The sequence below is a fragment of the Carassius auratus genome, chromosome 24, assembly GCF_003368295.1.
Source record: "Carassius auratus strain Wakin chromosome 24, ASM336829v1, whole genome shotgun sequence".
In the NCBI taxonomy this organism is placed as follows: Eukaryota; Metazoa; Chordata; class Actinopteri; order Cypriniformes; family Cyprinidae; genus Carassius; species Carassius auratus.
The window spans coordinates 4,071,342-4,087,585 of record NC_039266.1 but is presented as its reverse complement, the minus strand read 5'-3'; the positions used below and the strand labels follow the sequence as shown (position 1 = coordinate 4,087,585).

At 39.5% G+C, this 16,244-nt stretch overlaps 1 protein-coding gene across 1 annotated transcript in view; it reads right to left on the bottom strand.

The window, feature by feature from the left end:
* LOC113041849 (NXPE family member 3-like) overlaps window positions 1-14,585 on the bottom strand; it is a 32,756-nt gene extending 18,171 nt beyond the window's left edge. Inside the window, exon 1 of the mRNA XM_026200420.1 lies at window positions 14,513-14,585. Coding sequence (XP_026056205.1) covers window positions 14,513-14,585 — 73 coding nt within the window. The remainder of the gene's footprint in view (window positions 1-14,512) is intronic.
* Window positions 14,586-16,244: the final 1,659 nt, after the last annotated feature.

The window sequence follows — 16,244 nt, the reverse complement described above, 5'->3', positions numbered from 1 at the left end:
AATTCTGAGTATGGGTAACCATACTTGGCTGAATGTCACTTCACTTCACTAATGTTTCACTGAAGCGCGCGGCTTGAATACGCCCACACAACAGAAGACAACGCAGCGAGACTGTTCTTCAAGTGTTTTTATTTTACTGTTTGCTTCGCGACGAGAGGAATAAGACATAATTCACCCCAAAAAAATCTGATGTGGTTGAGGATTTGAGATTTGGATTTCCTCAGAAAAAAAAGACTGAAACACTTTATTCAGCAGAGATCATAAACATGAGTTATTCTCTTTTTATTTATTTATATACTTGTACTAGTTTTCACATAACGTGTAAACATTTTACTAGTTAGACTTTTTCCAAACTATAATTCCTGACTAAATGTATAATCAACTAAAATATTGTTTAAGTTTCAATAACAATATACAATACTATATAATTCAAAAGCTTGATGTAAATAATACAAATGTAACAAATAAATGTAACTGTAACAAATGTAATGAACAATGCTGTTCTTTTAATTTATCTGCCCCCAAATAACTGAAAAAAATATTCTCAGCTCTTTTCAACATTAATAACAATAATAATAATAATAATAATTTTTTTTTTGTGTGTGTGTGTGTAGAAAATAAGATTGTTAAAAGGATTTCTGAAGGATTGTGTGACTGTAGTAATGATGCAAAAAATTCAGTTTGAAAGTCAGCTTTGATTGTAACCTAATAACTGTTTAACTGCACTCGCAGGTGGATATTAAATTATGTTGTGGTATAATTAAATATATTCTAAATAAACTAAAAACATTAAATTGTATAGATTAATTTTGCCCTTTCATTCTTTCTTGTAACTCCTCCCTCTCAGTGGCACAGCTGACTGAAAGGCTCATTATGTAGCTCATTATGCAATACATTATGCAGGCCTTTGTCTTCTCAGGTGTAAATCACAATGATATTCATGATATGAATGATGTTCACGCCTACTTGCATATGACTTTTACCAACAAAAAGTGTCTTAGAATTTTTTTATTTTTTTTTAAATCAATATAATGTTTTCTGTGAGTGAGTAAACAAGATGATTTTCACATAATTTAGAAAGAAAAATTCTATGCTACAAGCTCCAGTTCTCAAAAGTCTCAGGAACCAATTTTCTGTATTTGTTTTATGGCATTATTCAAGTGATTTAACTTTTTTTTTTTTTTTTTTTTTTTTTTTTTTAAATACAATCATGTACATACATGCTGCTCACATATTATTATAGCCCAGTATGTGCTGATTACAGTGAGATTAGACTTTAGCCATTTAGATGTGTATAAGAAATTGAAAAAAGCACAAATGTCAGGGCATGGCAAAACTTCTCCAGGCCCAAAAAACCTTAGACTCTGGAGGGTTAAAAACATTTACATCATGATGTGGGATGATTTGCATAACACCGCCCAAATGTTCACGCAAAGCCTAATTTTTATTCTCGCTTTAGTATTGTTGTTAGCACTGTGAAAGCAAAACGACTTTATTTGGTTAGTATGTGTCATGGAGTCCTTGTATTGATCACGCCACTTCAGAGTCCTGTTCTTGCCCGTTGGTTTTGTTCTGTGTATTTTTGATTGCCATTTTGGTTTTGACCCCTGCCTGGACTGGTTTTGATGTACGGTTTTCCCTTATTAAATACTACTGCTATTGGATCTACCTGTCTTCCATTCTTTTGTGGGTATCGTGACAGTAACATTTCCATCACATGCTTGAGGTATTCAGTCAATCATAAATGCACTGCATAGCTGGTCAATCAGCGTTCAATAAACATAAAATTTCTCAATACCTATTTCTAAAGGGGGCTCAAATAATATGGCGAAAACTATACTTGTAAGTATATGTATACACATATGTATACACAGAGAAATGGTTATACTATTATTAGGGCAGCAGGGAGACCGTGGCAAATTAGACAGCTTCAAGTGTCCATTAAAGACTGTCTCCCTGCTGCACTGATAGTTACTACGATCCGACACAGTGTTGCCAGGTCTGTGGTTTTCCCGTGGAATTGGTCTACTTTATTACTGTTGCCACGGGTTGTTTTTCATGTTCCCAGGATGAAGCGACCCCAATAACATGTATTTTCGCCCTGCAAATGCGATTTTTACTGGGGGTCACCATCGAAACGCAGATAATGTTTTGGGCTAATTTTAAATAGCAATTGAGTGGGATTTGTTATGAAAACCTTGCAACCCTTTTCCTCAAGCAGGTAACATTATTATTGCTAACATAGTGGAAACATCTGTATTAAAAAGAAAATAATCTTATGTTTAAGTGAATATTATAGCTTTGACAGCCTTACTTACTGGAGTTCCACAACTGTTGGCTTTTTTCTCTGTCACCGTGCTCACGCGCGTGTGTGTGTGTGTGTAGTTGATGTAAAAGAGGAAAGCAGGCATTTGGACCAAAGCCCTTTGAGGCAAGGGAGGTGGAGACTCAACAAATTTTTGCCCCGTTTGTTTTGTTTTAATACTTACAATTATTTCAAATATAAATTATTGTTATTTACAATGTGTTTTTATAACCTTAAACCGCATTAACACATTGCATTACATCAAATAAATTTTTAGTTGCCCCATGTATCATCAGCCAAATGGTTTGAATAGGTCCAATGACAATAGCTTACTGTACAAACACAGCTGCATGGAAGTGTTGATGTCATGTGAAGGCATCTCCAAAACATTATGAAAAATATAACTGTATGATTTGCATGTTTCCTTCTTAAGACCATCTCACACTTGGCCCGTAGCCAGCTATGAGGTCACTGAGGTCCGGACCTCTGTAATTTTTTTCATGTTCAAAATAAAATGTGTCCTATGAATGACTAATTTGCTGTTAAACTCCTCATATTGAATGTGTTCATGTATAATTCATTTGAATTCAGGATGTTTAGCGTCCGTTGTATGGAAATGATCGCTGCCAGACGCTGCTGAAGTGAACGAGTCTTGAGAGTGTTGTGAGCAAGAGCGCGGACGTTGCCAGATCCATTATCAATCTATAGGGTCAGCGATATCTATATCTTATCTAATCTCCAAAAGATTTGAAATAATTTTGTTCATTTTAATTATTTATAGGTTTTTGTTCATTTTAATAGCAATAACTGGCAACATTGCATCAATGTCGAAAAAGTCCACAGACAGGTTATTGCTGACAAGATCTGACATTCAGTAATCCCCTCTTACCCAATGTCACATCTTGTCAGCAATAACCTATCTGTGGACTTTTTATATTACCTGTTTTTAAATCATACCCTATTTACTGCAGAACAATTGTTAATGCTTTACTATATTTATGGAGTGAATAGTTTTATCAGTTGTTTATTATTCATGCAACCTTTCATATTGCTGTTATAGATTGTATAACCATTATATAGCTGATTACTTTGTCTAGTGCTCTTATAAATGTTTATAGCATGATTTGTGAAAGTTTAACTACTATACTGAATGACTTAGCATATATTTATTAATAGCTAGTGTTTGCATATTTCATTTAATTCAGTACCCTACTTGTTCTACAGATCTCTTCACTAGTGTTAAATGTTACAGGTTTTTATAGCATTGAAAATGTTTCTGACAGGTGATATAAAAAGTCCACGGACAGGTTATTGCTGACAAAATGTGACATTAGGTAAAAGGGGAATACCGAATGTCAGATCTTGGCAGCAATAACCTGTCTTTTTGACAGCGAGGCAATGTTGCCAGTTATTGCTATTAAAAATAAACAAAAAACCTATGAATAAATAAAATTAACCAAATTATTTCAAATCTTTTGGAGATTAGATATGATAAAGATATTGCTGACCCTAAACCACAATTCCTAATGTATTCAAATTCTAAAGTGTCAAATTAAGTGGAAAAGTCAAGTTAAGAAACACTTATAATAGCTGGACCTGGCAACGTCTGCACTCTCGCTCACAACACTCTGAAGACTCGTTCACGTCAGCAGTGTCTGTTTAGTGATATGGTATTTACACTAAGTGCAAATACAGTAGCAGCATTTTTAGTGATATGGTACAATTTGCAAAAAAAAAAAAAAAAAAAAAAAAAACAGATGGGGGATGTTTTGAAACATTTTAATTCATACAAATATATCATGAGAACATTAACTAGATGACGTCATGCGCTAATTAGCATATTTATGACGTAAGTCCGTTGTATTGTATTGCCTCCCTATGCTCACATACTGCAATTTAATTTAGCCATTTAATTCAATTCTCAATAAAACTGTTTTCATTACTATATTTTAATGTTTCTGTTGTCAGACAACGGAATGAATATTAAAATGACTGAAACGTGGTCCATTAAGACTACATAACCAGCTCTCAAATATTAATCTGCACTAATGAAATCAAATACGATTTTGTGGTTGAAAAAAGTGTAAAAGCAATAGGGATAACCGCACCCTGGAGAGGATTGTGAAACAAAACCCATTCCAAAAGGTGGGGGAGATACACAATGACTCCAGCTGCAGTCCACTCATGGCTGCAGATCAGGCGGCCACATCGCTCCACTCCATAGCTGTTCTTCAGGCCTAAAAAAGTGGAGCTCTTAAAGGTGCCATATGCAGAAATTGAGGTAAAAATATCCATAACATGACCTACACGCATCAAAAGAATGAGAAGAAATAAGGGCGATGATGTCATTAAAAAAATGTCAAGTTATAGTGCTGCAGAGATATCAACCTTAATTAGCATTAGCATTACTAGCCCCGGCCCGGCAGGTGTTGTAATACCAGTTTCGGCCGTGGGAGGCGGTATGCGGGCGACATAACCACCAGCCAACCTGCAATACACGAATAACTCGCAGGGCGTACCTGGACCTGATATCAATCGTGTGGAAAGTACAGCCCACTACTTTCAGTTCAGAAGAGAGCGGAAGGATAGCTGAAGCCCTTGGCAAGAGACCACCACCTGCTACAGGGAAACAACCGCGCTCAGAATCACAAATCAAATCCAATAAGAATACCAGAGTAAACATCGGCACTGCTTTTAATCGCTGGAGACAACTGATGGACCTGAAAGAAATGAGGTTTGACTCAGAACTTGCAAGTTAGATGCTGTTAGTATTTCGCTAGAAGTTTGTTTTATATGTTTGTGTATTTGCTTTCAGGAAGTTATAACATAGAAATGTATCGAAGGCTGTTCGATAAACGTGCTAATGTTAGCGATGGCTAACCGTAGCTGCGTTTGATAATTAGCTAGCTATAACTTAACGTTACCCATTTTATTATATAGGGCTGTGCATGTCTTTACTCATGTACATCTCATCAGTAAAGACGCTCCTGTAATTAGGAGTATATCTCCAGCACGTGTGTTCAGATCAGGATTGCCAGGTTTTCACAACAAATCCTGCCCAGTTGCTTCTCAAAACTAGCCCAATCTCGCTTCCAGAAGGTTCCCTGATAAAACATTGCTTCCCGGGGTTAAAATATAGTTTTTTTAGCAGGGTTGCCTTGGTATAATTCGCATTTTAGGGGCTAAATATCACATTATTTGTATTGGGGTCGCTGTGACCAGCGGACATGAAAAACAACCACCACAGACTTGGCAACACTGGTTGGCATTTACTACACAGAGCCGTAATTCACTGACAATCTACACAACATCGATGTTAAAATCGCAGGCGATTCTTTGTCGATTTTGAAAGCGATTTTGTGTTAGTTGTCGGTAGACTAAGGCTCTGTGCAGTTACTGCCGCTCCACCTGAACCAGTGTTGCCAAGTCTGCGGTTGTTTTTCATGTCCGCGGTTTGAAGCAATCCCAATACCAATAATGTGATATTTAGCCCCTAAAATGCTAATTTTACCAGGGAAACCCTTCCAAAAAATTTATATTTTAACCCCGGGAAGCAATTTTTATCGGGGAACCTCCCGGAAACGCGATTGGGCTAGTTTTGGACTAGTTTTAAGAAGCAACTGGGCAGGATTTGTTGTGAAAACCTGGCAACCCTGATCTGAATGCACATGCTGGAGATATACTTCTAATTACAGGAGCGTCTTTACTGATGAGAGGTGCATGAAAATCGCATTCGATTTTTTGCACAGCCCTATGTATCATAACTAACCTGCTCTGTCTAGTCTGTTGGTCTCCGTGTCCTCTTTGCTTTATGGTTTTTCTGTGCGTGAAAAAATTGATGTGTGGCGTGAAAGCGTGTGAAAAGAGTCAATTGCGTGTGTCTCATGGTGAATGCTTGAGAGTTGGCACATTAGTTTCCAAGCAGAATAAAGGACAGGTTGATTATTGCTGTTTAGCGTTTGTATTAATCTATGATGTGTCCCTGTTTGCCTACAGGGACATAAAAAAATTAATTAAAAGTGATACGTGGACCAAGGTGTCTGAGATTGTTCATTTTAAGTAAAGGATCCTAATATTTCGTCCACAACAATATTTAATGAGGTTATAACTCCTTGTGGTTAGTCTGCACGAGATCAACAAGCTTGTTTGCTTTGCGGCCACTTTAAATACAAAATAAGCATTCGATCTACGTCAGAACGTCTGAGCGCTCATAAATCTTTCTGCAGCGTCGTGAGCAGAGCGGCAAGAACGATTTTTGACGCTCTAGACGCCGGCGGTGTGAACGCACAGTTAGGCTTCGGCTATGGCTGTAGTGTTGTTGTGAAAGTAGGAGCGGAGCACAGAGACTATGCCGTTTCTCGTTTGTTACTCTAGAGTAGACCAATTCACCTTATTGAGGCATACTGCCCCCATCTGTTATGGAATGTGGAGTATGACTTGATTTTTTTTTGCCAAACATTACAGATGGCACCTTTAAAGGAATTCGACGAAGTAGAGGGCATCACACCCTAGGTTGTGAAAGAGCTGCAACGACCAATAGATTTGGTGCTGCACGCTACCAGACATACTGATTGAGCAGCGGGCCGTTCTATGGCTGGGTTGATAACGGTTGAGCACCACCTTTGGCTTAATCTCACTGACATTAAAGAAAAGGACAAATCTTTTCTCATGAATGTCCCTATTTCTAAGGACGGTCTGTTCGGAGAGGTGTTAACTTTGGTGGTGGAGAAGTTTAGGGCAGCGAAACAGCAATCCACCTCATAAGAAGGGCCTTCACCTATGGCGCCCCCTTGCAAGGATTTGGGTCCTAGACCTGAGCTCGACAGCAAATGCTTTTGTCCTTGGGCCCCTAACAGCAGTTCCTGATACTCTTTATGTTCGCCAGGGACTGTGATTTGTTCGCAAACCGGATATTACTAAACTGCAGTGTTGTGAAATCTCACAACAGACGAGGAAGAGAAGACAATGCTGAATAAAGTCATAGTTTTTTGCTATTTTTGGACCAAAATTTATTTTCAATGCTTCAAAAAACTGACCCTCTGATGTCACATGGACTACTTTGATTATGTTTTTCTTACCTTTCTGGACATGGACAGTATCCGTGCACACAGTTTCAAAGGAGGGACTGAGAGCTTTTGGGACTAAATCTAAAATATTTTAAACTGTGTTCCGAAGATGAACGGAGTTCTCACAGGTTTGGAACGACATGAGGGTGAGTTAATAGTGACATAATTTTGATCACTGGGTAAACTAACCCTTTAAGAGTGCAAAGCGTATCAATACAGTGTTCTTCCCTTCGGCTTAGCCTTGGCTCCTCGAACATTTTCGAAATGCATGGATGCAGCTCTGGCCCTGTTGTGGCTCCAAGGTGTTCGCGTATTGAATTACCTGGATGATTGGCTGGTGTTAGCACAATCGCAGACTCAACCACACTCTCATTGGGATCTTGTGCTGAATCATCTAAACAGCCTGGGTTTAAGCATAAATTTCCAGAAGAGAGTTTTACTTTCAACGGATAACCTTTCTGGGAATAGACTTGTACTCTCACTTTTTCTCCCGCATGTTCAGTCTCTCACGTCATGCCTGCACCAATTCAAAGCAGGTCACGCAGTGACAGTGAGTTCGGGTCTAATGGCAGCGGATCCCCTGTAATCCATCTTGGCTTGCTTCACATGCACCCATTATAGTGGTGGACAAAAAGCCAAAACATTATGCGCATCGGACAATTTCTGTGACACGCCTGTGTTTTATGTCAATAAAACAGTGGATGTCACCCAAATTCCTTCAAACTGGATTTCGGCTGGATATGTGTTCTTTCCGCGAGACTGTTTAGATGGATGCGTCTTTGACCGGTTGGGGAGATATTTCTCAAGGACGCCAAATCTACGTAGTATGGACGGAGACACAACTTGGCTGGTATATAAACAGATTGGAATTGCTGGCAGTTTTTCTAGCTCTCCAGTATTTCTCTAATCTGCTGATCGGCCTTAATGTACTAGTCAGTTCAGACAACATAGTGGTTGTGTCGTATCTGAATCATCAGGGAGGATTACACTCTGGCCCCCTGTGCAAGCTGGCGAAGAATATTCTTCTTTGGTCTCAGAACAGATTTCTGTCAATCCAAGTGGTTCATGTGCCCGGGCACTTGAACCTCGAAGCAAATTTGCTCTCCAGACAGAGCCTGGAGCAAGGAGAATGAATGTTGCATCCCCAAACGGTGAGCCTTATATGGCGAGTGTTTGGAGAAGCGAAAGTGGACTTATTTGTGTCGAGCACGACAACGCATTGCCTGCTGTGGTTCTCCCTATGCCCTCCATCGACCCTAGGCTTGGATGCGTTAGCTCACGATTGGCCCAGGACCAGCTTATATGTTTTTCCTCCAATTTGACTAATTTCAGCAGTGCTATCCAGAATATGGCTGGACAGAGTGGAGCAGCTGCTGTTGGTGGCCCCGTGGTGGCCCACACAGCCATGGTTTGCGGATCTGGTCAATCTGCTAGTGGGCCCTCCATGGGAGATTCCCCTCAGACAGGACTTACTATTGCAAACACGACGGATGATTTGGCACCCAAGGCCAGATCTATGGAAGCTTTAGGCGTGGCTTCTTTCAGTTGAAACCACCAAGAATATAATTAATTCTATGGCAGCTTCTAAGAAGTGCTTATATGCTTTCAAATGGAAAATGTTTATTGCCTTGTGTGGAATTCATAATAAGGATCCAGTTTTCTGCCCCATGACTTCAGTACTGGAGTTTCTTCAAGACCGTTTTTCTAATGGAGTAACACTAGCCACTCTTAAAGTTTACATGGCAGCCATTTCAGCTAACCACATATATATATAGATGGTACTGTACTTCAGTCGGCTGTCATCTGCTGGTCTCTCACTTTATACAGGGTTTGCAACAGCTAATGCCTTTGTGTGAGTTCCTTCATGGGATTTATCCATTGTGTTGCAAGGTCTATCAGAACATCCGTTCGAGCCCTTGGAAATGGTATCGGAAAAAATCCTGACTTTAAAGACAGTTCTTCTTGTGGCTTTATCCCCCCTTAAGAAAGTTGGGGATTTACAGGCTCTTTCTGTTTCGCCCTCATGCATGGACTTTGCACCAGGGTTTGTGAAAGTATTGCTGCGACCGAGGCCTAATTATGTCCCTAAGGTTGGCTTGAACCCTTTTCACTTTCAAAAAGTGGTCTTGGAAGCTCTACCCCCTGCAGAACCAGGGTTAGGAGTTCTGAGTCTCTGCCCTCTCAGAGCACTAAAGATTTATGTTGATCGAACAGCTGTTCGAACAGGGGTCCTGGCTGTTCCATACCGTGATAGCGTTCTTTCTTCAGTTCATTAAATCTGAGTTAAATAGCAAAACATGGCCAATAAAATTGGCTATGTGGTATAGGGCTTCAGACATTCGTCATATATGGTGACATCACCGCAGCATCTTGTTTCCTATTCAGGGAACCATGGTTACATACGTAACCGAGATGTTCTGAATCTCCTTACCATTTTGCATTGGAGCAGCCTGGGTCATAATCAATTTGCAAGGTGGGATATATCTTTTATGTACTCGGTGTATATTATTTGATATATTTCATTGTATATACATGTATTATTAGTGTGGTTGTTAATAATAGTGCACAGACTGTTTATTTCTTTCACTACCTAAATAATAGAACTAATTAGGGGCTGGGTTGAAATGTGTTTTTCGATTTTAGTATTTTTTTCTTGTTACTATGATCTCAGTGTAAATCCTAAGAATCGATAGATGGTTGTGATGAGTGGGGCAGGGCAGAGAGACGTAGGAGCAGGAGCGAGGCTGGTGGAGTGATTGGAAATTAGCGACACCTGCTCGACCCACCTGTCTCGAGTCCCACAGAGGAGATGGAAGGATATTAAACAGGAGCGACGACAGTGAAGGATGAGAGAGGACCAGGCCTGGGTTTTGGTTTGTGTTTGCTTTTTTTTTTTTTTTGACAATCAAATCAAACTTTAATTAGAAAATAAAGACAAAACAGATTAAAAACCAAATACAAAATGAAATCCAGGCCTGGTCCTCTCTCGTCTGCCACTGTTGTCGCTCCGGTTTTATATCCCTCCATCTCCTCCGTGGGACTCGAGATCGGTGGGTCGAGCAGGTGTCGCTCATTTCCAATCACTCCACTGGCCTCGCTCCTGTTCCCACGGCTTTCGGCCCCATCAGTGTAATATACTAATGTACCAATTGTTACGGTTTATTGTACAGTATCCGCATTAGTTGAATAAGATTTTTAACTCGGCTTTAGCTGTATGTCTTAGTAAATGTCACGCTGTCTAGTCTCCGTTTCCCTGGGTGTCCACTAATGGGCTCACTTCCCCTTAGGCACTTCACCATAGGCACTAGAATTACTCTATTCTGGTCCTGTTTCACCAGCTGCAGGCAATTTATTGTCGTTAGCCTCCTTATAAATACCAGTCTTTCCCTGTTGTTTGTATGGAGTCCTTACCCTTCGATGTTCCAGTGTTCTCGTTCCCGAGTTTCTACCTTCCTCATATTCTGAGTTCCCGTTCCGTTCAGTTCCCTTCCCTTTTCCTATTCCTTTCTTGTTTGTTTGTTTTTGTTTGGACTGCATTCTGGTTTTGACCCTGGCATTTTTGACAACAATTTTGGATTACCTCTAATAAAACATACCTGTGATTGGATCTCTGTTTTTCCCTGTGTTTCACTGGTTGCGAATCGTCACAGGACTCCATCACAAATGATCCAGCGATATTTCTAATCATAGTTCCTCCCCAGTCACCGAGCGGGTGAGGAATGGTTTTGAGGGTACCCGCCTGGTAGTGTTCCGTGGAACCAGGGCAGGTCGCTCAGGAGTGAGTAATCGAGTCGAGTTCCGGCAGCGATCTCCACTGTGGCCTCCCGTTGACCCGGGGTTCGGATGGGAACCGCCGTTTCCCCATTGTGGACAGAGAGGGGAGAGGAGGCGCAAATCGGCTGAGCCAGTGCCGCTGCACAAGATGGCTGCCAACCCAGTGCCGCTGCGCAGCATGGCCACCAACCCCACACCACAGCACAAGATGGCCGCCAGCTCAGCGCCACGAGGCAAGATGGCCGCCAGCCCAGCGTCACAGCACAAGATGGCCATCAACCCAGCGCCATGAGGCAAGATGGACGCCAGCACAGCGCCACAGCGCAAAGTGGTCACCAGTCCAGCACCACGGTGCAAAATGGCAGCCAGCTCAGCGCCAACGTCCAAGATGGCCGCAGAGATGTTTTTGGATTATTTCTCCATGCTGTCAAAGATCCTAGAGATTCCCAAAACTGTTCACGTCACGTCTGCTGAGCCGGCACCACATTATAAGATGGACACCAACCCAGCGACACTGCACAAGATGGCCGCCAGCTGGAGCCACTGCAGAGGATGACACCTACAGTGGGTTTTCTGGAGCTGAGTCAGGTTCCGGTTAACCCTCCAGAGTTGAGTCAGGTGGTCATGGACCCTCCAGAGTTGAGTCAGGTGCTCATGGACCCTCCAGAGTCGATTCAGGTGCTCGTGGACCCTCCAAAGTATCTATCTCAATAAATATGGAGACACTCATTAAAGAACATGTGGTAAGAGTGTGTCAGCCTGCTCTTTTTAAATGATAAATGTCTTATGGATATATTTACATTGATAGTTATGTTTATTCTCTTATTGGCATCGCAGTCTCGCTTTGCCCATGTGTGCAGTATGCAGCAAATTAGCTCATTTATTATCTGATAAAACTCGCTCTCTTAGTAGAGGTAACTAGAAGTTAGTATGAAAACTTGAGTATTTTTAACTGTTTTACAAGTTCAGTCAACTTAAAGATTTAAGAACACTGAATTCAAAACAATTTTGTATAATGAGAATTGAGTTAAGTTTAAGTACAAATAATTACAAAGAACGATTGATTCACAAAAAAAAAATAAATATATATATATATATATATATATATATATATATATATATATATATATATATATACATAAATACAAACATATACATACATATATATATATATATATATATATATATATATATATATATATATATATATATATATATATATATATATGACATTTTAAAGTAAAGTACTGAAATTGTGTTCAGTACGGTCATACCACAAGCTCATGATTTTATGCTTGACTGTGACCTGTTCCATCATAATTCTCTTCTCCTTAAGGTAGTATAGTTCAGAATAACTATCTATACATTTAATTCTTATGTTATACTGACAGGCCAAAAAAGGTCGCTGTCTGGATTTATCTACACACTGCATCAGTTTGGGCTAAAAGAATAATTGGCAAACATACAACAAGACGGAAACATAAAAATCACTGCAATAATCATCCACTTCTAGACTCTTCAGTATTTGCTCATTTAAATCCAAATAGTGACTTTTTTTTTTGGCCAGGCAGTGTACATTTGAATGATTCTAAATATCCAAAATTTAAGAGTTTGTAAACAACTTTTTAAATGTCTGAATGACACTGTGACTGGCATTGGGACAATATACATTCTCTTTGTTTATCCTACAGGACTGTGTAAGTGTTTAAGCTGAGTCTGTTGCACAGACAACAGTAGGCATGTATATATTTAGTTCAGATGGTACTGGTGTTGTTTCTGGAGACCAGCCTGCGGATGTTGGTGTGGAATTTCTGCAGGGTCACTCTCGGGTGTTTGATGCTTTTTGGACTGATTTATGTGCTTAACTGAAGCTACGCAATGAAACTCATGTGCACGTTTGAAGAAAATCCTGGATACAACCAAGCTGTAACCAAAGAACTCTTAAGTAATGACAATTGAGATGTCATTTGATATGTCAAATTGTTGTACTTGATTCAATTTAAGTGTTCAAAGTTTAAAATGCTGAATGTTCCTTTGATACTCATGTACTCCTAACGTGCAATGAAATATGCATGAAAAGTGTGAGTCAAACGGCATTTTTTCTAATCATTGTCCTATTTTTCTAAATTAATAGTACTGTACTATTATCATAGATTTACCTCATGTATCGTTCTACCTCAAATTGGCACAGTTATTGAGGAAACTGATCTTATTTCTGCACTCTGTTGTAAATGTTTTTTTTTTTTTTCATTTATTTCTGCAGAATGGTTTTGGAAAATAGGGTTCAATCTTAATGTGCATATAAATCTAAAGGAACTTTTTTTGTTGTTGTTGCACACAAGTGTAAAACTGTGTAGTATGTCTTGCTATCTCATATATAGCCAAATGCTTTGAAGCATTAATAAACTTATATAATGTAACAAAGTGGTCTTGCTGTTCTTTTTGTGTGTGTTGTAGTTAGATTATGTTTAAGCACAGTGTGATTGGGTGGGGTATGATTAAACATATACAATATTTTGGGTTTGTTGATAAAAATTATGTAAATGTTATGCATTTTAAATACATTAGGTTTATTACCTAAAAATAAATTAACATGTATCGTATGCATTTAAAACAAATTGGATGTATTAGTACTATTCCATACATCTTATGACTTACTTGTTTCATTTACATAAGGCTGGCAAATTTGTATCACACAAAGTTTATAAGTTTGCTTAGGTTAAAAATATGTAGCCTAATCGAAATGGATGAAAATTGTATATGCAATTGAAATACATAAATCTTAAGAATTGGGCCTAAATATTTTTGAGTACCCCCAGCCCAAGCCCAGGCCTGCATATTTTGTATGTCTCCCTCATCTGTCACACTTGATTGAACTCATCAGCTCATTAGTAGAGACTTTAAGGCCTGAAGTGTGTGTATCAGCTATAAGGAGACACACAAAACATGGGGTAACTTCATGGAGAGGTTTGAGAAGTATGAGAAATCTGTAGTCTTTGATTTCTGATTTGACGTTCACCGGCAGCTGATTAATGGCTGTTTCAATAAAATTTTACCTCCGAAGAAATTTTGGCAGTATCAGAAGATTTGAAGCACAGTCCTGTGGCTTTTTTTTTTTTTTTTTTTTTTTTTTTACGGTATGTCAGACTGTTTTCGTTTTTCAAGACAAGCCATGATCAGAATTAGTGCTAGAGTTTCCTTCTAACAACCAACGCCCCCATCCTCTGCACAGAGAATGACGGTCGCACTATTCTTCTTAAAAACAACGCTGTTGCTGCCATTCATATACTTTTCATTATAGCCAACATTTAGGCCAATGCAGCTCACAGTCACTGAACGTGCAGGATTCATCACGAAAATTTTGTACCGGGCTCATCTTGACTGTCATACACTTTGACATAAATCATAACTTGGATCCCAAAGTGAGAGAAGATCATCATGTTCGCAAAGTCTGACAAGCAACAATCCTAAAGGACTATTAAAAACTGCACAGTGTGTACCCAGCTTTAACCCCTTTACGTGCAAACATCACAGACAGCCCCAGTTTATTATTGTTTCACTTTCACAGCACATTAAAACATCACTGTCTTACTTCATCTGGACAAACTGTGCATCAATCGACAGTTTAAAGACTCTAGCTTAGATATTTGACCAATATTTTGATAAACATTGTTGCAGTGACAGATATTTAGTGATTTATGTCAGGAGTGCAAAATAATAAATCCGTATTATGCCACATTTTGAATAGAAATTCACCACTCACTCATATTCAGTCACGTCAGCAGCAGTTTATTTGTGTTCACATAGACTCAATGAACAGCGTCAATAAGGATTTATAGACCAAAGATGCATATCTGCGGAGATATATGGATATATTTACTGATGTTTACTTCATATTTCTTCAGACAGAATCGTCACTTCTATTCATTTTCCATGGATTTACGTGATCTGATGATAAACAGCCTTTCCCAGCGATCTGTGTGTGTGTGTGCAGTGCTGTCAGCTCATGCTGTGTGTCACTCAGACTCCGATTGGGCCTTCCCAATGTCAATCTTAGAGTGTCATAACCGGACACCGCCACATCGTGTCACATGCTTCCTGCACACTTCCTGGTAGTTATCTGGCCAAAACAACACTGAAACATCTCTGTACACACAAAATATCTGAATAATAAACCTGCGATCACGATAGTAAAGCTTGGTATGAGAATTTCTTGAGATCTGGGGTGTTTTTATAAAAAATTGAAAATGTACATCGGAAATGCTAACTTGTGCAGCGATGAAAAAGGCTACAAATAACATATTTTTACAACAGTAAACGACCAAATTCCACCCCTGATCGCTAAAGGAAGTTATTATAAACACTCGATCGGGTGAGTTTTGAGTAAAAGTGTACTAATAATTTCATAAATTGTCTGATGTAGCTTGATGCTAACCAAAGCTCCAATGCTAGGGCTTGGGTGCCAGGTTGCATTCTGGGATGTGGCGGCCATGTTGCCAGCTTCGCGAATGTAAACATACAGCCAGTTGAACGAGAAGAGCAGAGCTGGGAGAAAGAAAAAAAGATGTCAAAATCGTGAAAAGTTTGTGGGATTTATAGGGATACGCTAAATAGGGATGCCAGGGACCGGTATGTGGACAAAATCGGCACTATTAACGGTTTGGATCCATATGAAATTCCCAACAAATAGTGGAGTACCGACGTAGACTTGTTGCCGCAGGTTTGCATTACAGATATCTTCGGCTACCTTGTTTGTTTTGTGAGCGCCTACACTTCAGAAAAGTTCCGAAGCTACAAGTCAAGTCTCATGTACAGTTCACAAATGGATGGGTTCAGGAGCTGCAAATCATAGAAACGGAACAGCGGCAAAACAGAATATAGTAATCCGGTAAACTGTGCTCTACCTAGCTGCTAGTTTAGTAACCGTTAGTGCTAACAACCATTCACACATGGACTTTTAACAATGTGTTTCAAAAGTGTAGTTAGTAGCTGTCCACCCTCCCGTTTTTCCGGGGTTCTCGCGTATTTGAGCTGTTTTCCCGCTGTCTTCCCGTTTTAGTATTTTCCTGTAAAATATCCCGTTAGCCCCTCCATCAGAC